At 38.4% G+C, this 20,894-nt stretch overlaps 1 protein-coding gene across 8 annotated transcripts in view; it reads left to right on the top strand.

Annotated features, from left to right (window-relative positions):
* LOC111148778 (zinc finger CCCH-type containing 14) overlaps positions 1–20,894 on the top strand; it is a 51,137-nt gene that overhangs the window by 17,651 nt on the left and 12,592 nt on the right. For 6 of the 8 annotated variants that reach the window (XM_022505582.1, XM_022505585.1, XM_022505580.1 and 3 more), the window contains exon 10: positions 19,957–20,031. The exons of the other annotated variants lie outside the window; for them this stretch is intronic. In XM_022505582.1, coding sequence (XP_022361290.1) covers positions 19,957–20,031 — 75 coding nt within the window. The remainder of the gene's footprint in view (positions 1–19,956; positions 20,032–20,894) is intronic. 8 annotated transcript variants of the gene reach the window in all.

Here is a 20,894-nt window from a genome sequence, read left to right as displayed (position 1 = left end):
TGTTAATTGTGCCCCTGTTCTCCTGAACTGGGACACTTCTTAGCATCCTTTCTTTGACCTGGCCAGTTGTCCCAGTGGCCCTACTTTATTCTTTCGTTGCTGGTTAACTGCAGTTAGCTTTCAGCTGATCTTTCTGCTTCCTTTCTCTCAACCCCCACTAACCCCATCTTCAGTACAAACACTTTTCCCGTCAAAGTGTGCTTTAATCATGTGATTTCTTCTTGAGAGCATTATGATGTTTCCACCTCATGTATTATCTGGGACTGATGCCATCAGCTTGGCCTTTAGTCAGTTTGGATAGCTGGTCTCTGGGCCTTTCCAGTCAAGAACCTCTTCTGTTCTATCAAGAAAGGTCCTAGTTTACATCTATTTCTTTTCTATTGAGATCTAAATTTTAAAAAACCTCACCAAAACTGAATGCTCGTCATGTTATTTCTGACTCATACTTTTCTAATGCTGGCATACATTTTTTCATTCCTCTTAACTATGTTCTTGAAACTGTTTCAGGTTCATTTCAGATCTGTTTCATGAGGCCTTAATGATTCCATTCTGTGTGTCCCTTCATTCTCTCTTTAAAAAAAAAAAAAAAAATCCTTGTATTGTGCATTTTGCCATGCAGCATTATGTGCAAATCCAATAAATGATGGACCTGAGAACAGGAAGATTCCAAAACAGCCAAATACATTAACTAGAAAGTGTAAATGAGCCAATTTGTATTTTGTAAAGAGCAACTAGAGAGCATTTGAGTTTCAGTAAGGGTAAGAATCGCAGTGTGTTGAAGTCCATCAAACAGGTTTAAATCCATGATTTCATATATATTTTTAAATATATTTTATGTATTTTAGAGAGAGAGAGAGAGAGCACGAGCAGAAGGGGGGTAGAGGGAGAAGCAGACTCCCTGCTAAGCAGAGAGCCTGATGTGGGACTTGATCCCAGGACTCTGGGATCATGCCTTGAGCTGAAGACAGATGCTTGACCAAGTGAGCCCCCATGATTTCATATTTTTTAAAAGTAGATCTTTAATTGGTCACCTTCTGGAGGATAATAGATACTAATTCATTGTCTTGAAAACTGGATAAATTATTGAGCATTTATGCTGTTTTTATGTTAAAGAATGGTGTCCCTGTATAGTCAAATAGTATAGGAGTTAACATCTGTTTTTGTGAATAGTTTTATTGGACCAACCCTTGCCCATTCATGTATATATTGTCTGTGGCTGCTTTTGTACTATATCCAGAGTTGAATAGCTGCAACCAAAAATAGACATTTGCAATCCTTTATGTAGTTAGTGAGGAAGGTTTTTTGTTGTGGTTTTTTTTTTTTTTAAATAAACTGTGCCCAAAGTGGAGCTTGAACTCATGACCCTGAGATCAAGCGTTGCATTCTTCAGACTGAGCCAACCAGGCACCCCTAGAAAAAGCATTTTTTAAAAAAATTCCTCCAGCTAATAAGTGAAAACAGAATGATAGAATTATAGCTTGTTGGGGTTCCTCCCCCAACTCAGTGAATTAATTAGGCACTGATCATTAATGGCTGCTAAAAAAGTGAAAAACCGTTATTTCATGCCTCCAGATGAAAGAATAAAACTCCCTCCGTCTTGGCAGCAGCTCTTCTGCCCACAGTTGCTTTGCCCGTGCTTTAATAAAATCACCATTTTTGCACCAAAAAACCCCAAACTACCTTAGTCTTCTTGCCAGAGGATTTGAACCTGGGTGATCAGGGCTCTGATCTGGCATTCAGCTTGCAGGAAGTACAAAGGCCAGAGGAATATGTTGCTTGTCGCATCATGAGTGTGCAACAGGCAAAGAACAGTATCTGGGATGCCATATAGGTCAAATAGCCTGAGAATTCTACATTGAAAGACAAAATTCGCAAGGTTAAACTGTAGTGTCTAGAGATGCATATTTATGAGCCGCAAAGAAATTTTAGGTTACTATAAAAGGCATAAATGGTTACTTTAGGAAAGGACTGATCGAGACGGAGCATATATGGGACAGTTTCTGGGGTGGGCGGCACAGTTCTATTTTCTAGACCTGAATGGTGGCTGTAAGGGTGTTTTGCCTTATAAAATTCACTAAGCTACTGTTTGTTTTGTGTGGTTCTCTGTATTACTGTTTTGTTTTAAAGTAAAAGGTTAAAAATTTGAAATGGTATCAAGTACATCTTATGAGGACTTACTACTCTTAGTGAATTGGTTTATTCGCAAGTGCAAAGTGACATTCTGCAAATAGCAATTAATTACCGTACTTAACTGTTTTACAGTTTTGTGACATGTTTTTAAAGCTTTGTGTTTTACAGCTTTGTAACATGTTTTTTAAAATCTAAATATGTATACATGTATTGGCATGAGTTAGTGTTTTTTCCTCTCTCTGGTCTCTCCTTTTATTAGCCTACTGACCTCACAGTATTCATGCTATTTCTCTTTTTGTCTTGGATTAGTCTGTCACCAGAAGTTTATTTTGCTAATGTGTTCAGACTTAACAACGATAATTCTGGCTTTGTCGATTCTCCTTTGATGCCTTGGCTTTCTGTTTCTTTGGTTCCTGTTCTTATTTTTAATATATCCATCTATATTTTTAATTATCAATTTATCTCTGCTTGTCTTTTCAGATGTAAACATTTAAGCTGTAAATTTCTTTTGAGGTGCCACTTCTGTTGCATATCACAAATTTTGATATATAATGTTTTCATTATCAGAGTATCTTTAATTCTTAATATGATCTTCATCTTTGACCCATGAGCTATTTGAAAGTGTTTGTAATTTACAATATATGGAGGATTTGTTTCTGTCTTTTGCTCTTTTATTATATATTCTTGACTTGATTGAATTGTTTCAGTGTGATCTGTGTAATACATATTTTTTGAAAATTGTTAAGAATTAATTTTGCACTTCTTCCATTGCATTTTGAAAGAAAGTGGGCTGTAATTGTTGGATTCAGAATTTTGCATTGAGTAGATACAGCTTTATGGTTATGTTGTTCAAATCTCGACCTTAATGAGTTTTTGGTTTCCTTGACTTAACAATAATTGAGAGAAGGTCTTGAGATTGTCCATTTCAAAGACAAATTTATCTTAATTTCTTTATATTTCTATCAGTGTTTTCCATGCCTTAGTTGTCAGTTTTTTTCTGACCTTTAATGCTTTAGGCATATACATCTCTTAAATATTACAAAGCTAGCTTGTTTGTTTGTTTGTTTGTTTGTAAAGATTTTATTTATTCTGGGGGGAGCCAAGGGAGAGGGACAAGCAGACTCTGTGCTGAGTGTGGAACCCAATATGTGGCTTGATCTCAGGACCCTAAGATCATGACCTAAGCCAGAACCAAGAGTCAGACCCTTAACAGACTGAACCACCGAGGCGCCCGTAGATTGTTTTTGTCTTTTTTTTAACCCAATCTGAGTTTGCCTGTTACTGGAAAGTTTAAACCATTCATAGTTCTGTCATCTTTTCTTTCTTTTTTTTTTTTCTTTTTTTGCCAAAGATATATTTATTTGACAGAGAGAGAATGAGAGCACAAGCAGGGGGAGTGACAGGCAGAGAGAGAGGGAGAAGCAGGCTCCCTAGTGAGCAGGGACCCCCGATACAGGCTTGATCCCAGGACCCTGGGATTATGACCTGAGCTGAAAGCAGAAGCTTAACCAATTGAGCCATTCAGGCACCCTTCTTTTTTGATTCATATTGGCCTTTCGTTTTTTCCTCCTCTTTGCCTTTAAGATTCATTAGTAACTATTATTGATTGCCCCAGCTCTGTATTTTTTTTTTTTTTTTTACTAGTTTAAACACTCCATTTCTGTTCATCCAGTGGTTAGCACCAAAATCTTACCATGCAAATTTAATTGCATATTCCAGAAGTTAATGTTCTGACCCGATATCCAAAGTAGATTAACTGTAGAATATACCTTAGCTCCAGGCTTTACCCTTCTGGCTTACATTATGTTTCCAGTTTTCATTTTTGTTATTTTTTAAATGCATAAATTGGGCACTATTATTATTTTACCCACCCAGTTGGTGTTTATTCTGGTTTTACCTACATGTTTATCAGTTTTTGTTCTCACACCTTGAATGTTACTTAGGATCATCATCTTCAATGTTTTGAAGTATTTTTGAAGTCTGTTCTTTGGCAGTTGCTTTAAGAATAGGTCTGTTGCTCTAAATTTGCCAAGAGGCCATTTATCTGTGTTTTTTCCCTCCTTGTTCTTGTGCAGTAATTTTGCTGGATAACAACAGTTCTTTGTTCTCAGCACCTTGTATGTATTATGCCATTGTCTTCTGGCTTCCATTATTGTTGAATGGACTTCTGTCATTCTAATTGTCTGTCGTTCCTTTGTAGGTGATCTGTCCTTTCTCTGGCTGCTTTCAAGATCTTCTCTTTGTCTTTGATGTTCTGCAGTTTCACTACGATGTATCTAGGCATGGATTTCCTTTGGTTTTCCTATTTTATATATGTTGTATAAAAAACATTTAAATAAAATATTTTACATATGAAATATATGTTTACCATAGAAAAATTGGAAAAACAAATCTTTGTAATGCTTGTTGATAGATTAGAAACTCATCAAATAGTGTAGGAAATTTAAAAATAAAAAGCATCATTCTTTGCTTCATTCTTCTCTATATTGGTTCTTCCCAAATGGCTGCCACTTTTAAATGCTTGTGTTTATGTCTTTAATTTTCTCCATATCCCATAATATGCTATAGAACTCTGTTTTTTCATTCACTAACAGTAGGTAGTATTTCTTGTTTTTTTTTTGCTATGGTGTATCAGGATTTAACTCACACTTTCCTCTGCTTTTCAAGCTCATATAGTAAAGTCACTATTTTTGGTTCATTTACTTATTTTTGTCATTTTTTTTTAAGATTTTATTTATTTGACAGAGATCACAAGTAGGCAGAGAGGCAGGCAGAGAGAGGGGAGGAAGCAGGCTCCCTGCAGAGTAGAGAGCCCGATGTGGGGCTCGTTCCCAGGACCCTGAGATCATGACCCGAGCCAAAGGCAGAGGCTTTAACCCACTGAGCCACCCAGGTGCCCCTGTTTTTGTCATTTTATTTTATTTTATTTTTGTAAAAGATTTTATTTATTTATTTGTCAGAGAGAGTGAGCACAGGCAGGCAGAGTGGCAGGCAGAGGCAGAGGGAGAAGCAGGCTTCCTGCTGAGCAAGGAGCACGATGTGGGACTCGATCCCAGGATGCTGGGATCACGACCCCAGCCGAAGGCAGCTGCTTAACCAACTGAGCCACCCAGGCATCCCTATTTTTGTCATTTTAAATAATACATCTAAATATTTACTTTTTGTATGATTACTCTGTTTCAGTATGCTTTGTTTTTATTGTTTTTCTTTAGTTTTTAGATTTTATTTATTTATTTTAGGAGAGAAAATGCAAGCAGAGGGAGAGAGAGGGACAAGCAGACTCTGTGCTGAGCTCAGAGTCCAACATAAGGACTCAATCTCATGACCCTGAGATTATGACCTGAGGTGAAATTAAGAGTTGGATGCTCAGCTGAGCCACCCAGATGCCCCTATTTTAGTATACTTTGATTTCCAAACGATAAGGATATTTATGTCCCTTTTTAAACTCCTTTTATTTTTTTACAATTTTATTTATTTATTTGACAGCACAAGTAGGCAGAGAGGCAGGCGGGGGGGTGGGGATTAGGCTCTCTGCTGAGCAGAGAGCCCGATTTGGGGCTCGATCCCAGGACCCTGAGGTCATAACCTGAGCCGAAGGTAGAGGCTTAACCCACTGAGCCACCCAGGCACCCCCCTTTTTAAACTCTTAATACATCTTTTCTTACCACACCTTCTAAATTCTGTACTTTTTTGGGGGGTGTGCAGAGAGAGGAAGAGAGAATCTTAAGCAGGTTCCACACCCAGCAGAGTGGGGCTCTGTCTCATGACCCTGAGATGGTAGCCTGAGCCAAAATCAAGAGTCAGATGCTTAACTAGCTGAGCCACCCAGGCGCTCTAAACTCTGTACTTTTATATTGCCAAAGATGATCAAGTACACCTTTTGTTTTGTTTTCCTTGTTAAGACTACTATGCTTTGTAAGTTGACTCTAAAAGTTGAGAACCAGGGGGTGGGGGGTTGGGTGAGCCTGGTGGTGGGTATTATGGAGGGCACATATTGCATGGAGCACTGGGTATGGTGCATAAACAATGAATTCTGGAACACTGAAAAGAAAAGATAACAAAAAAGTAAAAGTTGAGACCAATGAACAGCGTATTTACATTATTAGGACTAAATAAATAGGGGTGCCTGGGTGGCTAGTCGATTAAGCATCAGACTCTCAATTTACACTCAGAGCGCGATCTCAGGGTCATGAGGTCAAGCCCCGCATCAGGCTCCATACTAGGCAGGAAGCCTGCTTAAGATTTTCTCTTCATCTCCCTTTGCCTGTCACCCTGCTCAAGTGTGAGCATGCATTCTCACTCTCAATAAATAAATGAAAATCTTATTTTAAAAAAAACTAATTCATTAGAGGGCCAGATTTACATTTTTGTCTATAGCTGTTTGCTAGGGATTCCTTAGATAAGTTTAATTTTTCTGCTCTTGAACAATTTTTTGTTTTCCTTAAGTTCTTTCCCCTACCCCCCCTTTTTGTATTGTATTGCCTACCTTCATTATGGTTTAAAAATTTGTCATTTTATACTATTAAGTCTTTGAGTTCCACTTTTTTCTTAGGTACCTTCATCCTAGAGCGTCTGTCCTCTTGCTCATCTCACTGGTTGCTCTCTAGATCTGCTTCAAGACTGTCATTCCAGGACTTAACTCCTCCCCTGAGTTTGCTCTGCATTTTCTGGATCCCACTGTCTTCTCGGTATATTCTCATTTTGTTATCACATCATGAAGAAACTTAAAAAGTATGGGAGGTAAATTCTTCTGAGTACTTAGAAATCTAAAGATACCCTTTTACTTAATTGATACTTTGGATAGGTACAAAATTCTAAGTTGAATTTTTCTCAAAACTTTGAAGACATGGCTTCATTATCTTGAAGCTTCTAATGTTTATGCTGAGGAATTGGTTGCCCATGTGATTCTTATTCCATTATAGAATACGAGGGATTTATTTTTCTGGAGGGTTTTAGGATTTTCTGTGTGTTCTTGATGTTTGAAGTTTACTGTGGTAAACATAGATGCTATTTAGTCACTTTTGGACTAAATACTTTGTGTACTTTTTAAATTTGAAAATTCATGCTTTTAGTGTGGGAAATTCTCTTTAAATTATTTCTTTAAAAATTTTTTCTCTTTTGGAAATTGGATAAAATTCCTGCTTTTATTTTCTCCTCATTTTTGTCTGATCTTATTTTACTTTGGCATATTTTATTGACTTATCTTTAGTCTCCCCCCACCCCCGTTTTTGTTTTTGGTTTCCTTTTTTAAACGAATTTAAGTTTTTAAAATTATATTTTTAAAATGTCTGAAAGGTCTTTCTTGGTCTGTTTATGTATCTTGTTTTGTGGATATAATATTTCAAATTTGTCAAAAGAATATAATTACAGGATTTTTTTTTTCTTTTTAAAGAATTATATTTTGTGTCCTAATTGATGGTTTTCCAGAGTCAGTTTTTGTTTTTTATTTTTTTGTTTTTCCCTTTATTTGCAGGCTCTTTTCAAAAATGTTTCTAAACGTGTGAGTTCTTCATTTAAGAAAAGTCAGTAAAGAGGCTTAAACTTACCTAGAATTGTGTGGGCCAAGCTTTGCTGTGGGCATGTTTTGTTTTAAATAAAGCAGACAAGGACCTGCAGGTGGCCTTGAAATTAAAGAGGAGTTTCCTGGAGGTTCTTACACTCCCAGTAGCTATCTAGATTCTCCCCAGATAATTATCCGAGTTCCTTCTTCTTAAAACATTTGAAAAAAATTTCTTTAAAGAGGGCTCCATGCCCAAAATGGGCCTTGAACTCTTGACCCTGAGAGCAGGAGTCTTACACTCTACTGAGTCAGGCAGCCACCCCAAAACATTTGAATTTTTAGAAAATGTGTGGCCGTCTCATTTGCAAACCCTTGTTTTCTGTTGAACATTCTTTGTAGTCTTCTTTGCTCCTCACTTCTCACAGTCTTGGATGCCCCTCTTTGTTCATTTCATCCAGGTTAAGTATCCACATTGTCAATTCCCAAGTGTGTATCTCCAGCCAGGGCTTTGCATCTGAATTCCTAATTCTCATCCATCTGCTTATTCTACATTTTTTTTGGATATGTAATAAATTAAACTTGTCTAAAACCTAACTACTAACAATTTTTTCTTCCAGTCTGTTTTTCCTACAGTCTTCCTCATTTTAGTTAATGGCACAGCACCACTTTTCCAGTTGATCAGGCCAGAAACCTAATGCTGTTCTTTCTTTGAAACTTAAGGCCATTCTTCCTTGCCTCTGTCTTTGCTTTCCTCTTTTTCTCTCTCCTTTTACCTTCCTTCTTCCCTCCACCTTGAGCAAGTCCTGTCTGCTGCTACCTTCAGAGTATATTTAAATTCACTGTTCCTCATCACCTCTCCCTCTACCATCCTAGGTTAAGCCATCATCCATGACTTACCTGGATTATTGGAATAGTGTCCTTACTGGTCTGTCTGCTTTCAAACTTGTCCTCCTACAGTTTGTTCCACACAGTAGGAAGTGATCCTTTTTTTTTTTTTTTAAATAAACATATAATGTATTATTAGCCCCAGGGGTACAAGGTCTGTGAATCACCAGGTTTATACACTTCACAGCACTCACCATAGCACATACCCTCCCCAGTGTCCATAACCCCACCACCCTATCCCTACTCCTCTCTCCCCTCCCCCCGCAACCCTCAGTTTGTTTTCTGAGATTAAGAGTCTCTTATGTTTTGTCTCCCTCCTGATCCCATCTTGTTTCATTTATTCTTTTCCTACTCCCCAAACCCCCCACGTTGTATCTCCACTTCCTCATATCAGGGAGATCATATAATAGTTGTCTTTCTCCGATTGGCAAGTGATCCTTTTAAACTGTAAGTGAGATCATGCTGCTCCCCTTCTCAGAACCCACTGGTGGCTCCCCATTACACTCCAACTAAAAGTAAGATTCCTCCCTGATCTTGTCACCTATTAACCTTTTCCTTCCCTCCACTTGCTTCTCCTTGATATCCCCCAGACATACTTGCTGTGTTTCTCTTTCAGAGCATTCAAAGAAGAGCATATCTGAGATGTTTTCACCCTTTCCCTGGAATATTTTTTTCCATATGTCCACATAACTCACTCAAAAGTTGTCTTTGTGAAGCCTTCCCTAGCCCCCTACTCCTTTACCCACTCTTCTAAATCTTTATTTTTGCCACAGCACTCCTTATGTAATATGTATTTTATGTTTTCATAGTTTAGATATTTTTATCCCCTCAGATCAATACAAAATATGTTCTGTTTTTACATACATTTTGGGTTTTGTTTGTTTTTGAGCTCCCGTCTCCTTCCCCTCCCCACCAGAGTACAAGTTCTCTGACCAGGGATTTCTGTGTTATTCATTGCTGTGATTGAGTGGCCAAAACAGTGCCTGACATATAGTAGGAGCTCACTGAATCCTTTTGTCTTTTTTTTTTTTTTTTTAAGATTTTATTTATTTATTTGAGACCGAGCACAAGCAGAGAGCAGAAGCAGAAGGAGAGGGAGAGGGAGAAGCAGACTCCCCACTGAGCAGGGAGGCCGATGTGGGGCTGGATCCCAGGACTCTGGGATCATGACCTGAGCTGAAGGCAGATGCTTCACCAACTGAGCCATCCTCGCATCCCTACCAGGCATCCCTAAATCCTTTTGTCTTAATGAATGTGTCAGTCGGCCTTGCATCTATCTCACTTGCAGCTTTCCCAGCATCTCATTTTGGCTTTTCTGCTCTGCCTCACAGGCAGTATTTGTCCATATATTTTCTGTTTTCTAGAGGTTATTGAAAACTCATCTGTGATCCCCTTCCTAATTCACACCTTTAAATCAGTGATCTGCTTTTTCTGATGATACAATTTTTTGTGTACTGGAATCATTTTTTGCTACTACACTATGTATTTGACTTAAATATGTCTACACTATTAGTGGTATGTAAGAATGTGTAAAAATAGGACTCTAAGGATAGAGATAAAAATATTTCTAAAATATTTGGTTATTTGGCTGTTTTCTTCCTGTACCTTAGTGGGTAATGTTAGAAACCCAGTTTGGAGTCGCTGTTGTATGTATTAGGAGATTGTAATTTTTAAGTTCTTTACTTCATTTTCATGGGCTCTGCAGAGGGAGAAGGTGTATATGCATATGCTCAGTGTGTCCTGCTGGACTGGAAGCTTTTTGTGAAGGAGTCTTAATAAAGAGAGGAGTTTTTGTATTCAGAAAAATGAAAATCTCCCTTTTGTTCTGTCCATTGCCTTCCTCGGAGATAAGCACTTCACTTAAAACAGTTTGGTGTAGGGGCACTGGGTGGCTCAGTTGGTTAAGCGTCTGCCTTTAGCTCAGGTCATGATCCCAGGGCCCTGGGATCAGTCTCTGCATCAGGCTCTCTGCTTGGCGGGGAGCCTGCTTCTCCTCTCCCTTTCTATCAAATAAATAAATAAAATCTTTAAAAAGACCAGTTTGGTGTCTGTCTGTAGTCTCCTTGGCATTTTTTTTATATGTATGTACATGTATGTCCATTCTCTGTAAAGTACAATTATATGTATATTTATATGCACCTCCCATATATGTACATATAAAATAGCATCACATGAATTTCTCTGTGACATGTTTTATTTCACTTAATATGTAATGGAGAAAAGTATAATGGCATGATTATTAGTATGGACTGAGGGAGTCAGACTGCTTCAGTGTTATTAATCCAGGCTATGCCACTTACTAAGTGACCTTAAACCTTTTTGTACTTTCCTTAAAATATGTAATTGTCCTCTGCTGATAGATATTTACATTGGAATCCATGAAGGGATCTTTTTTTGCATTCTAAGGTTGGGCTGAATACAGAGGGTGATGACAGAAACCTCAAATGAGTTTTTTTGTAGCCACGTTGTTACTCATCTGCTGTTAAGACTCCATTCCTGCTTTTCTCTTTGATGTGTTGTTTGCTGCCCTCTAGTGAACCAGCTGGTTTTCAGGTGGCATTTGGTTGAGAATGTGCTGCTCCTTCTCATGGTTTATGTTATAGATGTCATGTCTGCCAGCTAGGGTTCTTTATTCTATATGAATCCAAAGCCTTGTAAATTTTGAAAATTATTTTTTTCCAAAGATCTTAAACAATGAGATTAAATTTACAGATACAGTGGAGAAATGAATAAAGATTCTTTTGTAAATTTCAGCAGTTTTTCTTTTTCCTGTTACTGTAAACATCTATTTAACTGGGAAACCAAAGGCTACACTTCATTATAAGAATTATTTATTAGGGCTGTTGGGAGTCATGTCCACCATCTTACATGCTTACACTTTGCAGCTTATTTGTAGCTTGGCTAGTAAACCAAAGTAAAAATGACCTTTCTTTAATTAAAGCTGTGGAAAGAGACCTCTCATGAAAGTTCATGAATCGGAAGACTTTAATATTGTTAAGATGGTGCTCCTCGGGGTGGCTGGGTGGCTCAGTGTTAAGCCTCTGCCTTCAGCTCAGGTCATGATCCTGGGGTCCTGGGATCGAGCCCTGCATTGGGCTCTCTGCTCAGCGGCGGGGGGCTACTTCCCCTTCCCCCTCTGCCGGCTTCTCTGCATACTTGTGATCTCTCTCTCTCAAATAAATAAAGTATTTAAAAAGATAAAAAAGATGGTGATCCTCTCCAAAGTGATTTATGAGTTCAACTCAGTCTATGTTGAAATCCTGCTGGGGCTTTCGCAGAAATTGGCAAAGTGATCCTAAGATACATATAGAAATGAAAAGGACTGGAATAGCCAAAACCACTGAAAAAGAAAGTTAGAGGACTTAGATTTTCTAACTGCAAAACTTCCTACAGAGCTATAATCTCTTCCTACAGAGCATAAGGATATACAGACAGATCTGTAAAATCAAATTGAGCATCTGGAAATAAACCAACATGTTTATCATAAGTTTTTTTTTTTTTTTTTTTTAAGATTTTACTTATTTATTTGACAGAGACACAGCAAGAGAGAGAACACAAGCAGGGAGAGTGGGAGAGGGAAAAGTAAGGCTTCCCACAGAGCAAGGAGCCTGATGCAGGGCTCAGTCCCAGGACCCTGGGATCATGACCCGAGCCAAAGGCAGACGCTTCACGACTGAGCCACGAGGTGCCCTGATTAAGTTGGTTTTCTTTTTTTTTCTTTTAAAGATTTTTTTATTTATTTGACAGATAGAGATCACAAGTAGGCAGAGAGGCAGGCAGAGAGAGAGAGAGGAGTAAGCAGGCTCCCTGCTGAGCAGAGAGCCCGATGTGGGGCTCGATCCCAGGACCCTGGGATCATGACCCGAGCCGAAGGCAGAGGCTTTAACCCACTGAGCCACCCAGGCGCCCCTTAAGTTGGTTTTCAATAAGGTTGCCAAGACAGTTCAGTGGGGAATAGATTGGCTTTTCAGCAAATAGCATTGGACAACTGAATATCCACATGCAGAGAATGAAATTGGACCCTCACTTTATGTAAACTAACTAAAAAATGGATCAAAGGCTTACATGTAAGAGCTAATTTCATAAAACTCTTAGGGAAGAAATAGGTGTAAACCTCAGTGAGCTTGGATTAGGCAATGGTTTCTCAGATTATGACACCAAAAGCACAAGCAACCAAAGAGATAGATTAGGGGTTCCTGGGTGGCTCAGTCCTTGGGTGTCTTCCTTCGGCTCAGGTCATGATCCCGGGATCCTGGGATGTGGGATTGAACCACATCAGGTTCCCTGCTCAGCGGGAAGCCTGCTTCTCCCTTTCCCACTCCCTCTACTTGTATTCCCTCTCTTGCTCTCTATCTCTCTGTCAAGTAAATAAAAATTTTAAAAAATTAAAAAAAAATAAAGATAAGTAGGACATTAAATTAAAAATTTGGTGTTTCAGAGTATACTCTAAAAATTAAAAGATAACTCTCACTGTGGAGAAAATCACTTACCTAATATTAGTCTATCACTGAACCAAGGCCAAGTCCTCATTTATCTGTAAATTCCTACCATACCATATCCATGCAGCAGTATTGCATTATTTCCATGTACTTTAAAAGAGATTTGTCTGTGATTGTGGGTCCAGTTATCCCCCTACCCTTCCCCTAAAAAGGAAGTGCTAAATACTGCTGTATACTATTTTCAAGGGTAAATGAAACTCAGGGTACTAGATAAAACAATTTAAAAATAATTGAAGCCTGAAAATTATGGTTTAATAGATGAAGGGACAAAAGTCCATTAAATTTCACATCATATCCAGGTATAAGGTACTTAATGTCATTAATTTTTACTTCAGATCTTCAGTGCTTCTTGTCATGTGAGGTAAATAATAGAAAATTCTTTGTGTCCACTTGTCTGCTTTCAGCCAATCAGAAGCCAGAATTATTTCTTATGCAATAATAGGGTTTATTGTTTGGAGAGGAGCATTAAGTAGGACTTAAAGGATATAGGGGGCTTCATATTAATTAAGGCTTCTTAGTTGTAGCAAAGAGAACATTGGTCTGGTTTGTTTAGCATTTTCAAATTTAGTTTGAGTTCTGACTCCAGACATGTACAATCCTATCTTTTTAGTTGTAGGTTTTAAAATGTTACTAACTCTTAATACTTTTTAAATTTGAAGCCTTAATCACTGTTTTTATTTTTGATGAAACAATTTAATGGGCTGTGAAGGAAAAGTTACGAAATATTAAGAGGGAGAGAGAATTTTATGAAAATGTCTTCAAGGTTTCCATCACCATCTTTACCGATTTTCTTCTCACCTGGGCCAATTGACTTAGGTTCTGTAACAAGTTCTTCTTGTTCACTGAATGAGCTAGACAATATTTCCCATCTTTTAAGGAAAATATCAACTGATATCAATGAAATTAAGGGAATGAAAGCTGCAATTTTGACAGTGGAAGCAAATCTTTTTGATCTAAATGTTAGAGTGTCACAGAATGAAGCAAAAATTTCATCTTTGGAGGTTAAAATGAATGAATGTTCAACATCAACATCTGAGTGCAATAAACAGTTCGAAGATCTTCAAGAGGAAGTAGATTTTGAATCACAGTCAAGGACTACTGACGTAAAAATAATTGGCTTCCTTAGAAACATTGAGAAAGGTAAATGTTTAGTATTTGATATCTTCTAGGTAACTCACCCTTGGATCTGTGTCTTTTTATGTGACTTGATTAGTTCACATATGGAGGCAGCGAGTCACAAAACTTGAATTTCTGATGTATAATGACAAATTTGGAGTCCACATGATTAACTTAGAAGCCTAGAAGTTACCATAATTCTCTTTAGTGGATCTCTTTAAAATTATGTTTTAAAGGGAGAGGTGAACAAAGAGGAGCAAAACTTGAAATGGGAGAGAATGGTCCTCTTTCATGTATCTGTTTCGTGAAATTATTTTTAAAATGTGTAATTCTTTAATTATTTATTGTATTAAAGAGACCTATTGTAATATTAGAACTGAAAGAGTTTCTTCCAGTAACCCTAATATGTGTTAGTTTTCCAAGCTGTCTTACAGGAGTACAACCTGATCAAATGACTCCTGCATTTCAGATCAGTTCATTGGGATTTACTTTGTTTTTACCATGATAATTTTGCAAGGAGTTAACCTTTTTTGACATACCATTTAAGAGTAATGTATTTTATTTTTTTATCTTTTTATTTTTTTAAAGATTTTATTTATTTGACAGAGAGAGAGAGATCACAAGTAGGCAGAGAGGCAGGCAGAGAGAGAAAGAGGGGGAAGCAGGCTCCCCGCCGAGCAGAGAGCCTGATGCAGACCTCGATCCCAGGACCCTGGGATCATGACCTGAGCCGAAGGCAGAGGCTTTAACCCACTGAACCACCCAGGCGCCCCAATATAACATATTTTAAAAGAATTTTGAATTGAGCATTTAAAATTGAAAACCCCAGGTACCTTGGTTGGCTCAGTTGGTTAAGCTTGTGTCTCTAGATTTGGGGGTCATATGTTTGAGCCCCACATTGTGTGTAGCGATTACTTAAAATTTTTAAAATAAAGTTGAAAAACCCCTTTTAACGAAACATGGCATTTGATTGCCAGCTAATGTACTGAGTGAGCAAAGGCTGTTCTCATGAAACTACTAGTAGTAAGTACACTAAAAATTAGTATTCTGGCATCCTACTCATATTTCAGTATTTGGAACCCTATCAGTCACATCCCTTTCTACACTGTACCGTACCACTTTTGTTTTACTTTTTAAGATTTTTAAAAATATTTATTTTGGAGAGCAAGATAGCAGGAGAGGGACAGAGAGAATCCCAAGCAGACTCTGCACTGAGTGCAAAGCCTGATTTGGGTCTTGATCCCATGACCCCGAGATAATGACTGAGCTGAAACCAAGAGTTGGAGATTTAACCGACTGTGCCGAGGTGCCCCTACTTTTTTTAAAGTTTATTCTAAACTGAAGTGTAGGTGACAGTATTATATTAGTTTCAGGTGTGTATAGTTATCCGACATTTATATACACATTATGAAGTTCTCACACTAAGTATAGTTAACCATCTGTTACCATACAAAGTAATTATTTTAAAGATTTTATTTATTTATTTGACAGAGAGATAGCAAGAGGGAACATAAGCAGGGGAGTGGGAAAGGGAGAAGCAGGCCTCTTTCTGAGCAGGGACCCTGATGCGGGGCTTGGTCCTAGGACCCTGGGATCATGGACTGAGCCACCCAGGCGCTCCCCACATAGGAAGTTATTAAACTATTTTACTATATTCCCCATGCTGTACTTTACATCTCTGACTATAACCAGAAGTTTGTTCCTCTTAGTTCTCTTAATTTATTTGCTCCTCTCCACTGCAACCACTAGTTCTCTGTATTTATGAGTCTGTTTCTGTCTTGTGTTCATTTTTATTCTTTTTTAGATTCCACATATCAGTAGAAATAGCATGGTACTTGTTTTTCTCTTTCTTCATGGTAGCATAGTACCCTGCCTCTAAGTTGATCTGTGTTGTTGCAAATGGCAAGATTTCATTCTTTTTATGGTTGAGTAATACTCCTTGTGTGTGTCATATCTTTATTCATCTCTCAGTGCACACTGAGATTGCTTCTGTATCTTGGTTATTATAATTAATACCATAGTAAACATAAGGGTGTGTATATCTTTTAAAATTTGTGTTTTAATTTTCTTGGAGCAAATACCCAGAAGTGGAATTACTGGATCCTATGGTATTTCTATTTTTAATTTTTTTAGTAACCTCTTTATTGTTTTCCAGGTGGCTGCATCAACTTATGTTCCCACCAACAGTGCATGAGAGTTCCGTTTTCTTGTTAAGAAAGACTTAATTAACATTCTTGCCAAGACTTGTTATTTTTTTGTCTTAGGGATACTACCATTTTGACAGGTGTGAAGTGATACCTCATTATGGTTTTAATTTGCAGTTTTAAAAATATTTATTTGAGAGCAAGCAAGCGCAAACACAAGTTGGGGGAGGGCCAGAGGGTGGAAGGAGCTTTAGCCTACCTGCTGAGCAGGAAGCCTTACCTGAAGCTTTATCCCAAGACTACAAAACCATGACCTAAGCTGAAGTCAGACACTTAATCGACTGAGCCACCCAAGGCCATTAATTTGAATTTTTTGATGAATAAAAATATTGAACATTTTTTCATGTGTTAGCCATCTCAGTCTCTTTTAAAAAACATCTGTGTGATGCCTGGGTGGCTCAGTCAGTTAAACATCCGACTCTTCATTTTGGCTTAGGTCATGATCTCAGCTAGGGTCAAGCCCTGAATCAGGTTCCGTGCCCAGCATGGGGGGAGGGGGGAGTCTGCTTGAGATTCTTTCCTCCTCCCTCCCCCTGCTCCAGTACTTCTCCTCTGTTTTTTCCCTCTATTTGCAGTGTGCGCTCTCTCTTGCTCTCTTAAATAAATAAAATCTTGAGAAATGTCTATTCAAGTCCTTTGCCCCCCCTTTTTTTTTCAAGATTTTATCTATTTGAGAGAGTGTGTGTGTGTGTGCGCGCGCGCGCGCTCGCATGAGGTTGGGGGGGGCAGCGGGAGAGGGATGAACAGACTCCCTGCTGAGTGTAGAGCCTGAAGAGTATCCTGACCCGAGTCACAGTCAAGACAATTAACCAACTTAGCGATCTAGGCACCCCCTATGCCCATTTTAGATCAGATTGGTTTTTTTTTTTTAATATTTTATGAGTTCTTTCTATATTTTGAATATTAATCCCTTATTGGATATATCATTTGGAAATATCTCCTTCCATTCAGTAAGTTGCCTATTTATTGTATTGATGGTTTCCTTCACCATGCAGTTTTTTTAGTTTGATATAGACCCAGTTGTTTTCCTTTTGTTGTTCTTGCCTAAGTAGACTAATTTAGAGAAATACTGCTGAGAGGGATAGCCAAGAGTTTACTACCTGTATTTTTGTTGAGGAGTTTTATGATTTCAGGTCTTAAATTTTACATTACATTAATCATTTTGAGTTTATTTTTGCATATGGTGTGAGAAAATGGTCCAGTTTAATTAATTCTCTCATGTAGCTGTCCATATTCTCAATACATTTATCAAAGAGACTCTCTCCTGCTGTAGATTCTTGCCATTTTTTTAAAGTAGTCCTTATACCCAACATGGGGCTTGAATCCACAACCCCAAGATTAAGAGTTACATGCTCCTCCTACAGACCCAGCCAGGCGTCCCTCATGCCTTTTTTTTATCATAGGTTAATCGGTTAATATGCACGTTTTAATAGTATTATTTTTTCCAGTCCATGAGCATGTTGTATCTTTCCATTTATTTGTGTCCTCTCCAGTTTCTTTTATCTCCCAGTTTTCAGAGTACAGGTCTTGACCCCTTCTTGGTTAAATGTATTTCTAGGTATTTTATTCTTTTTGGTGCAGCTGTCAGTAGGATTGTTTTCTTAATTTCTGTTTCTGCTACTTTGTTATTAGTGTATTTCTATACACAACATATTTCTATATTTTAATTTTGTGTCCTGCAACTTGACTGAATTCATTTCTTCTGATAGTTTTTTGGTGGAGTCTTTAGGGGTTTTGCGTATATATGTCATCTGTGGGGGGTTTTGTTGTTGTTGTTTTGGTTTTTTCTGTTTCTTAATTTCCTTTCCAGTTTGGATGCCTTTTATTTCTTGTCTGATTGCTGTGGCTGGGACTTCCAGTACTATATTGAATAAAGGTGGTGAGAATGAACATCCTTGGCTTGTTCCTGATCTTATGATGTTATGAGTATGATGTTAGCTGTGGTTTTATTATATGTCTTTTATTATGTTGAGGTATGTTCCCTCTAAACCTGCTTTATTGAGAGTTTAAATGGGTGTTGAATTTTGTCAAATGCTCTTTCTTCCTGTATCGAGAGAATCCTGATTGTTTTTCTTTTTACAAAGAATTTATTTATTTATTTATTTATTTATTTATTTATTTATTTAATTAACAGAGAGACACAGAGAGAGAGGGAACACAAGCAGAGGCAGTGGGAGAAAGATAAGCAGGAAGCCCAGTGTGGGCCTCCATCCCAGGACCCTGAAATCATGACCTGAGCTGAAGGCAGACGCTTAACAACTGAGCCACCAAGAATCGCAATTCTTACTTAGCCTTTTATTTTGTTAATTTGGTGTGCCATGTTGATTGATTTGTGGATATTGAATCATCATTGTATCCCTGGAATAAATGCTACTTGATCATGGTGAATAATTATTTTAATGCATTGTTGATAAGACTTAATTTTGGTTTTGATAACACTTTTTTTAAATCTGCAAGTGAGGGGTGCTTGGGTGGCTCAGTCCGTTAAGCATCTGTCTTCAGCTCAGGTCATGATCCCAGGGCCCTGGGATTAAGTCCCACATCAGGCTCCCTGCTTGCGGGGAGTCTCCTTCTCCCTCTCCCTTTGCCCCTTCTTCCTGCTTATGTTCTCTCTCTCTTGCCTCCCCCAACCCCAGTAAAATCTTAAATAAATAAATCTGCAAGTGAGTACCTAATATCTCCTAAGCACTGTGGAGGAGGAGGGGAGGTTTGGAGAAGTGTGACATTCTCCCAGCCTTCATATTGAAGATAGAGAAGATCAGTTCTGTGTCACTGCTTTGTTTTAATTTGTAGTGTAACTGAGGAAGTTACGGACTTTTAAAAGACATCATAAATACTCTAGCGAATATCTTTTCTTACAGGAGATTCAGATGATTTTCTTTTTAAGATTTTACTTATTTATTTGACAGTGAGTGAGAGAACACAGGGGGAGAAGCAGACTCCCCGCTGAGCAGGGAGCCCAATATAGGGCTTGATCCTAGAACGCTGGGATCATGACCTAAGCCAAAGGCAGATGCATAACCAACTCAACCACCCAGATGATTGTTTTCATGCTCATGTAGGACCTAGACTCCAGACCTTTTAAATGTCATACTTATTTATTATTTTCTTTGTCTATCTAAGCTTAGATAGACTAAGCTTTATCTTTCGGGAATTCTATGATCAGATAACTCTGCTGTGTTTCGCTTTGCAATTCTAGGGTTGGGGATGAGTTGTAATGGTGCGCGGCCAGATGGTGAAGGGAGAGTTTTCTCATTTTGATATTGCACTTGGCTGTCACCCGTCAATTATGGCTCAAGCTCTGGGTCCACGCAGCACCACCTCCTGGATTTTCCAGCCTTTTACCTTTATTCCCAGGCTTTACCTCCAGTCCAGGAATACTAGCTTCTGGATAAAGGGACAACTAGGAATGCCCTGCATTGCAGTTTTTGGTTTAACTCGGAGTATAGGTTTTTCTCTTACAGACCTTTGGTCTATAAGTATTATTAAATTGCATTGTTGAAGCTAATAAATTATTTTTAAGTTAAAAACCCATAAAGATTATTTCAGGCTTCATATTTGGGAAACACACATGCTGGGATTGTTTTTAAGTTTAGTAAAGTTTTAAAATCTGTTATTCTAGGAACTCAACAGAGGCAGTTGTTATCCCGACTGCAAATTGACCCAGTAATGGCAGAAACTCTACAGATCAGTCAAGGTTGGTAAAAATCTTAAATTTTCATTGTAATCTAGCATTTTTCAGTTGCTGTTTCCATTTCTTACACTTCATTTAATGTATCTTGTATATCTTAGATCCTGCCCTAAGATGCTATATTTAGATTGTGCAAATATTTTAGGGCCAGGAAACAAGATCTGCATTTTCTTCATGTTTTATGGTGTTTGTATTTTTCGTCTCATTCCAAAACTTTCTTGCTTTGGTGCCGTTTCACCTGAGTCTCTGGAATCTTCTGGCTGTCACTCCCCTGCTTTAGGGACAACTCAAATCCCTACCCTCTCTCCTTTCTACCCTACTTTTTCAGTGTTTTGCCCTGCTTTACTGTCCTGTTGTCTCTTCAGCCTTATCCTCACTTACTTCACTTTAGAATCTCCTTACCAGGGCCACACCAAGAACTTGTTGTTCTTAGAGCCCCTGTAGCTTAATTTTTTACCTGCCCCCCCCACCTTGCCCAGCCTAGACATATATGCCAGGGGCTACTTCAGGACAGGGGGTGATTGCCTTATTTATCTCTGAATTCTCCCCATTCTCCAGTGCCCAGCCTCTGCCAGATGCATGTACAGTCCCCAGTAAATGTCCGCTGCCTACATGAAGGGAGCCGTTGGATACCTGCAATCTTAAATTCGGAAACCTTCTTTTTTTCTGTATCCCCTATACCTACCCGTTGTTGGAATTTCTGGTGCCTTGACCCCTCCCTGTGGCTCTTCTACTCCTTTGATCAGGCCTCCAGAGTCAGTAGGTATAACCCCTTGCCCCACCTAGCTCTGACTCAGAAAGAGGAACTTGTCCTCTCTCAGGGTTACCTTCCACCCAGACACCAGATCCTCCCCAGTTGATGAATACTG

Source organism: Enhydra lutris, unplaced genomic scaffold, assembly GCF_002288905.1.
Source record: "Enhydra lutris kenyoni isolate GAN:26980312 unplaced genomic scaffold, ASM228890v2 scaffoldscaffold20, whole genome shotgun sequence".
NCBI lineage: Eukaryota > Metazoa > Chordata > Mammalia > Carnivora > Mustelidae > Enhydra > Enhydra lutris.
This window is presented reverse-complemented; position numbering and strand designations above follow the sequence as displayed.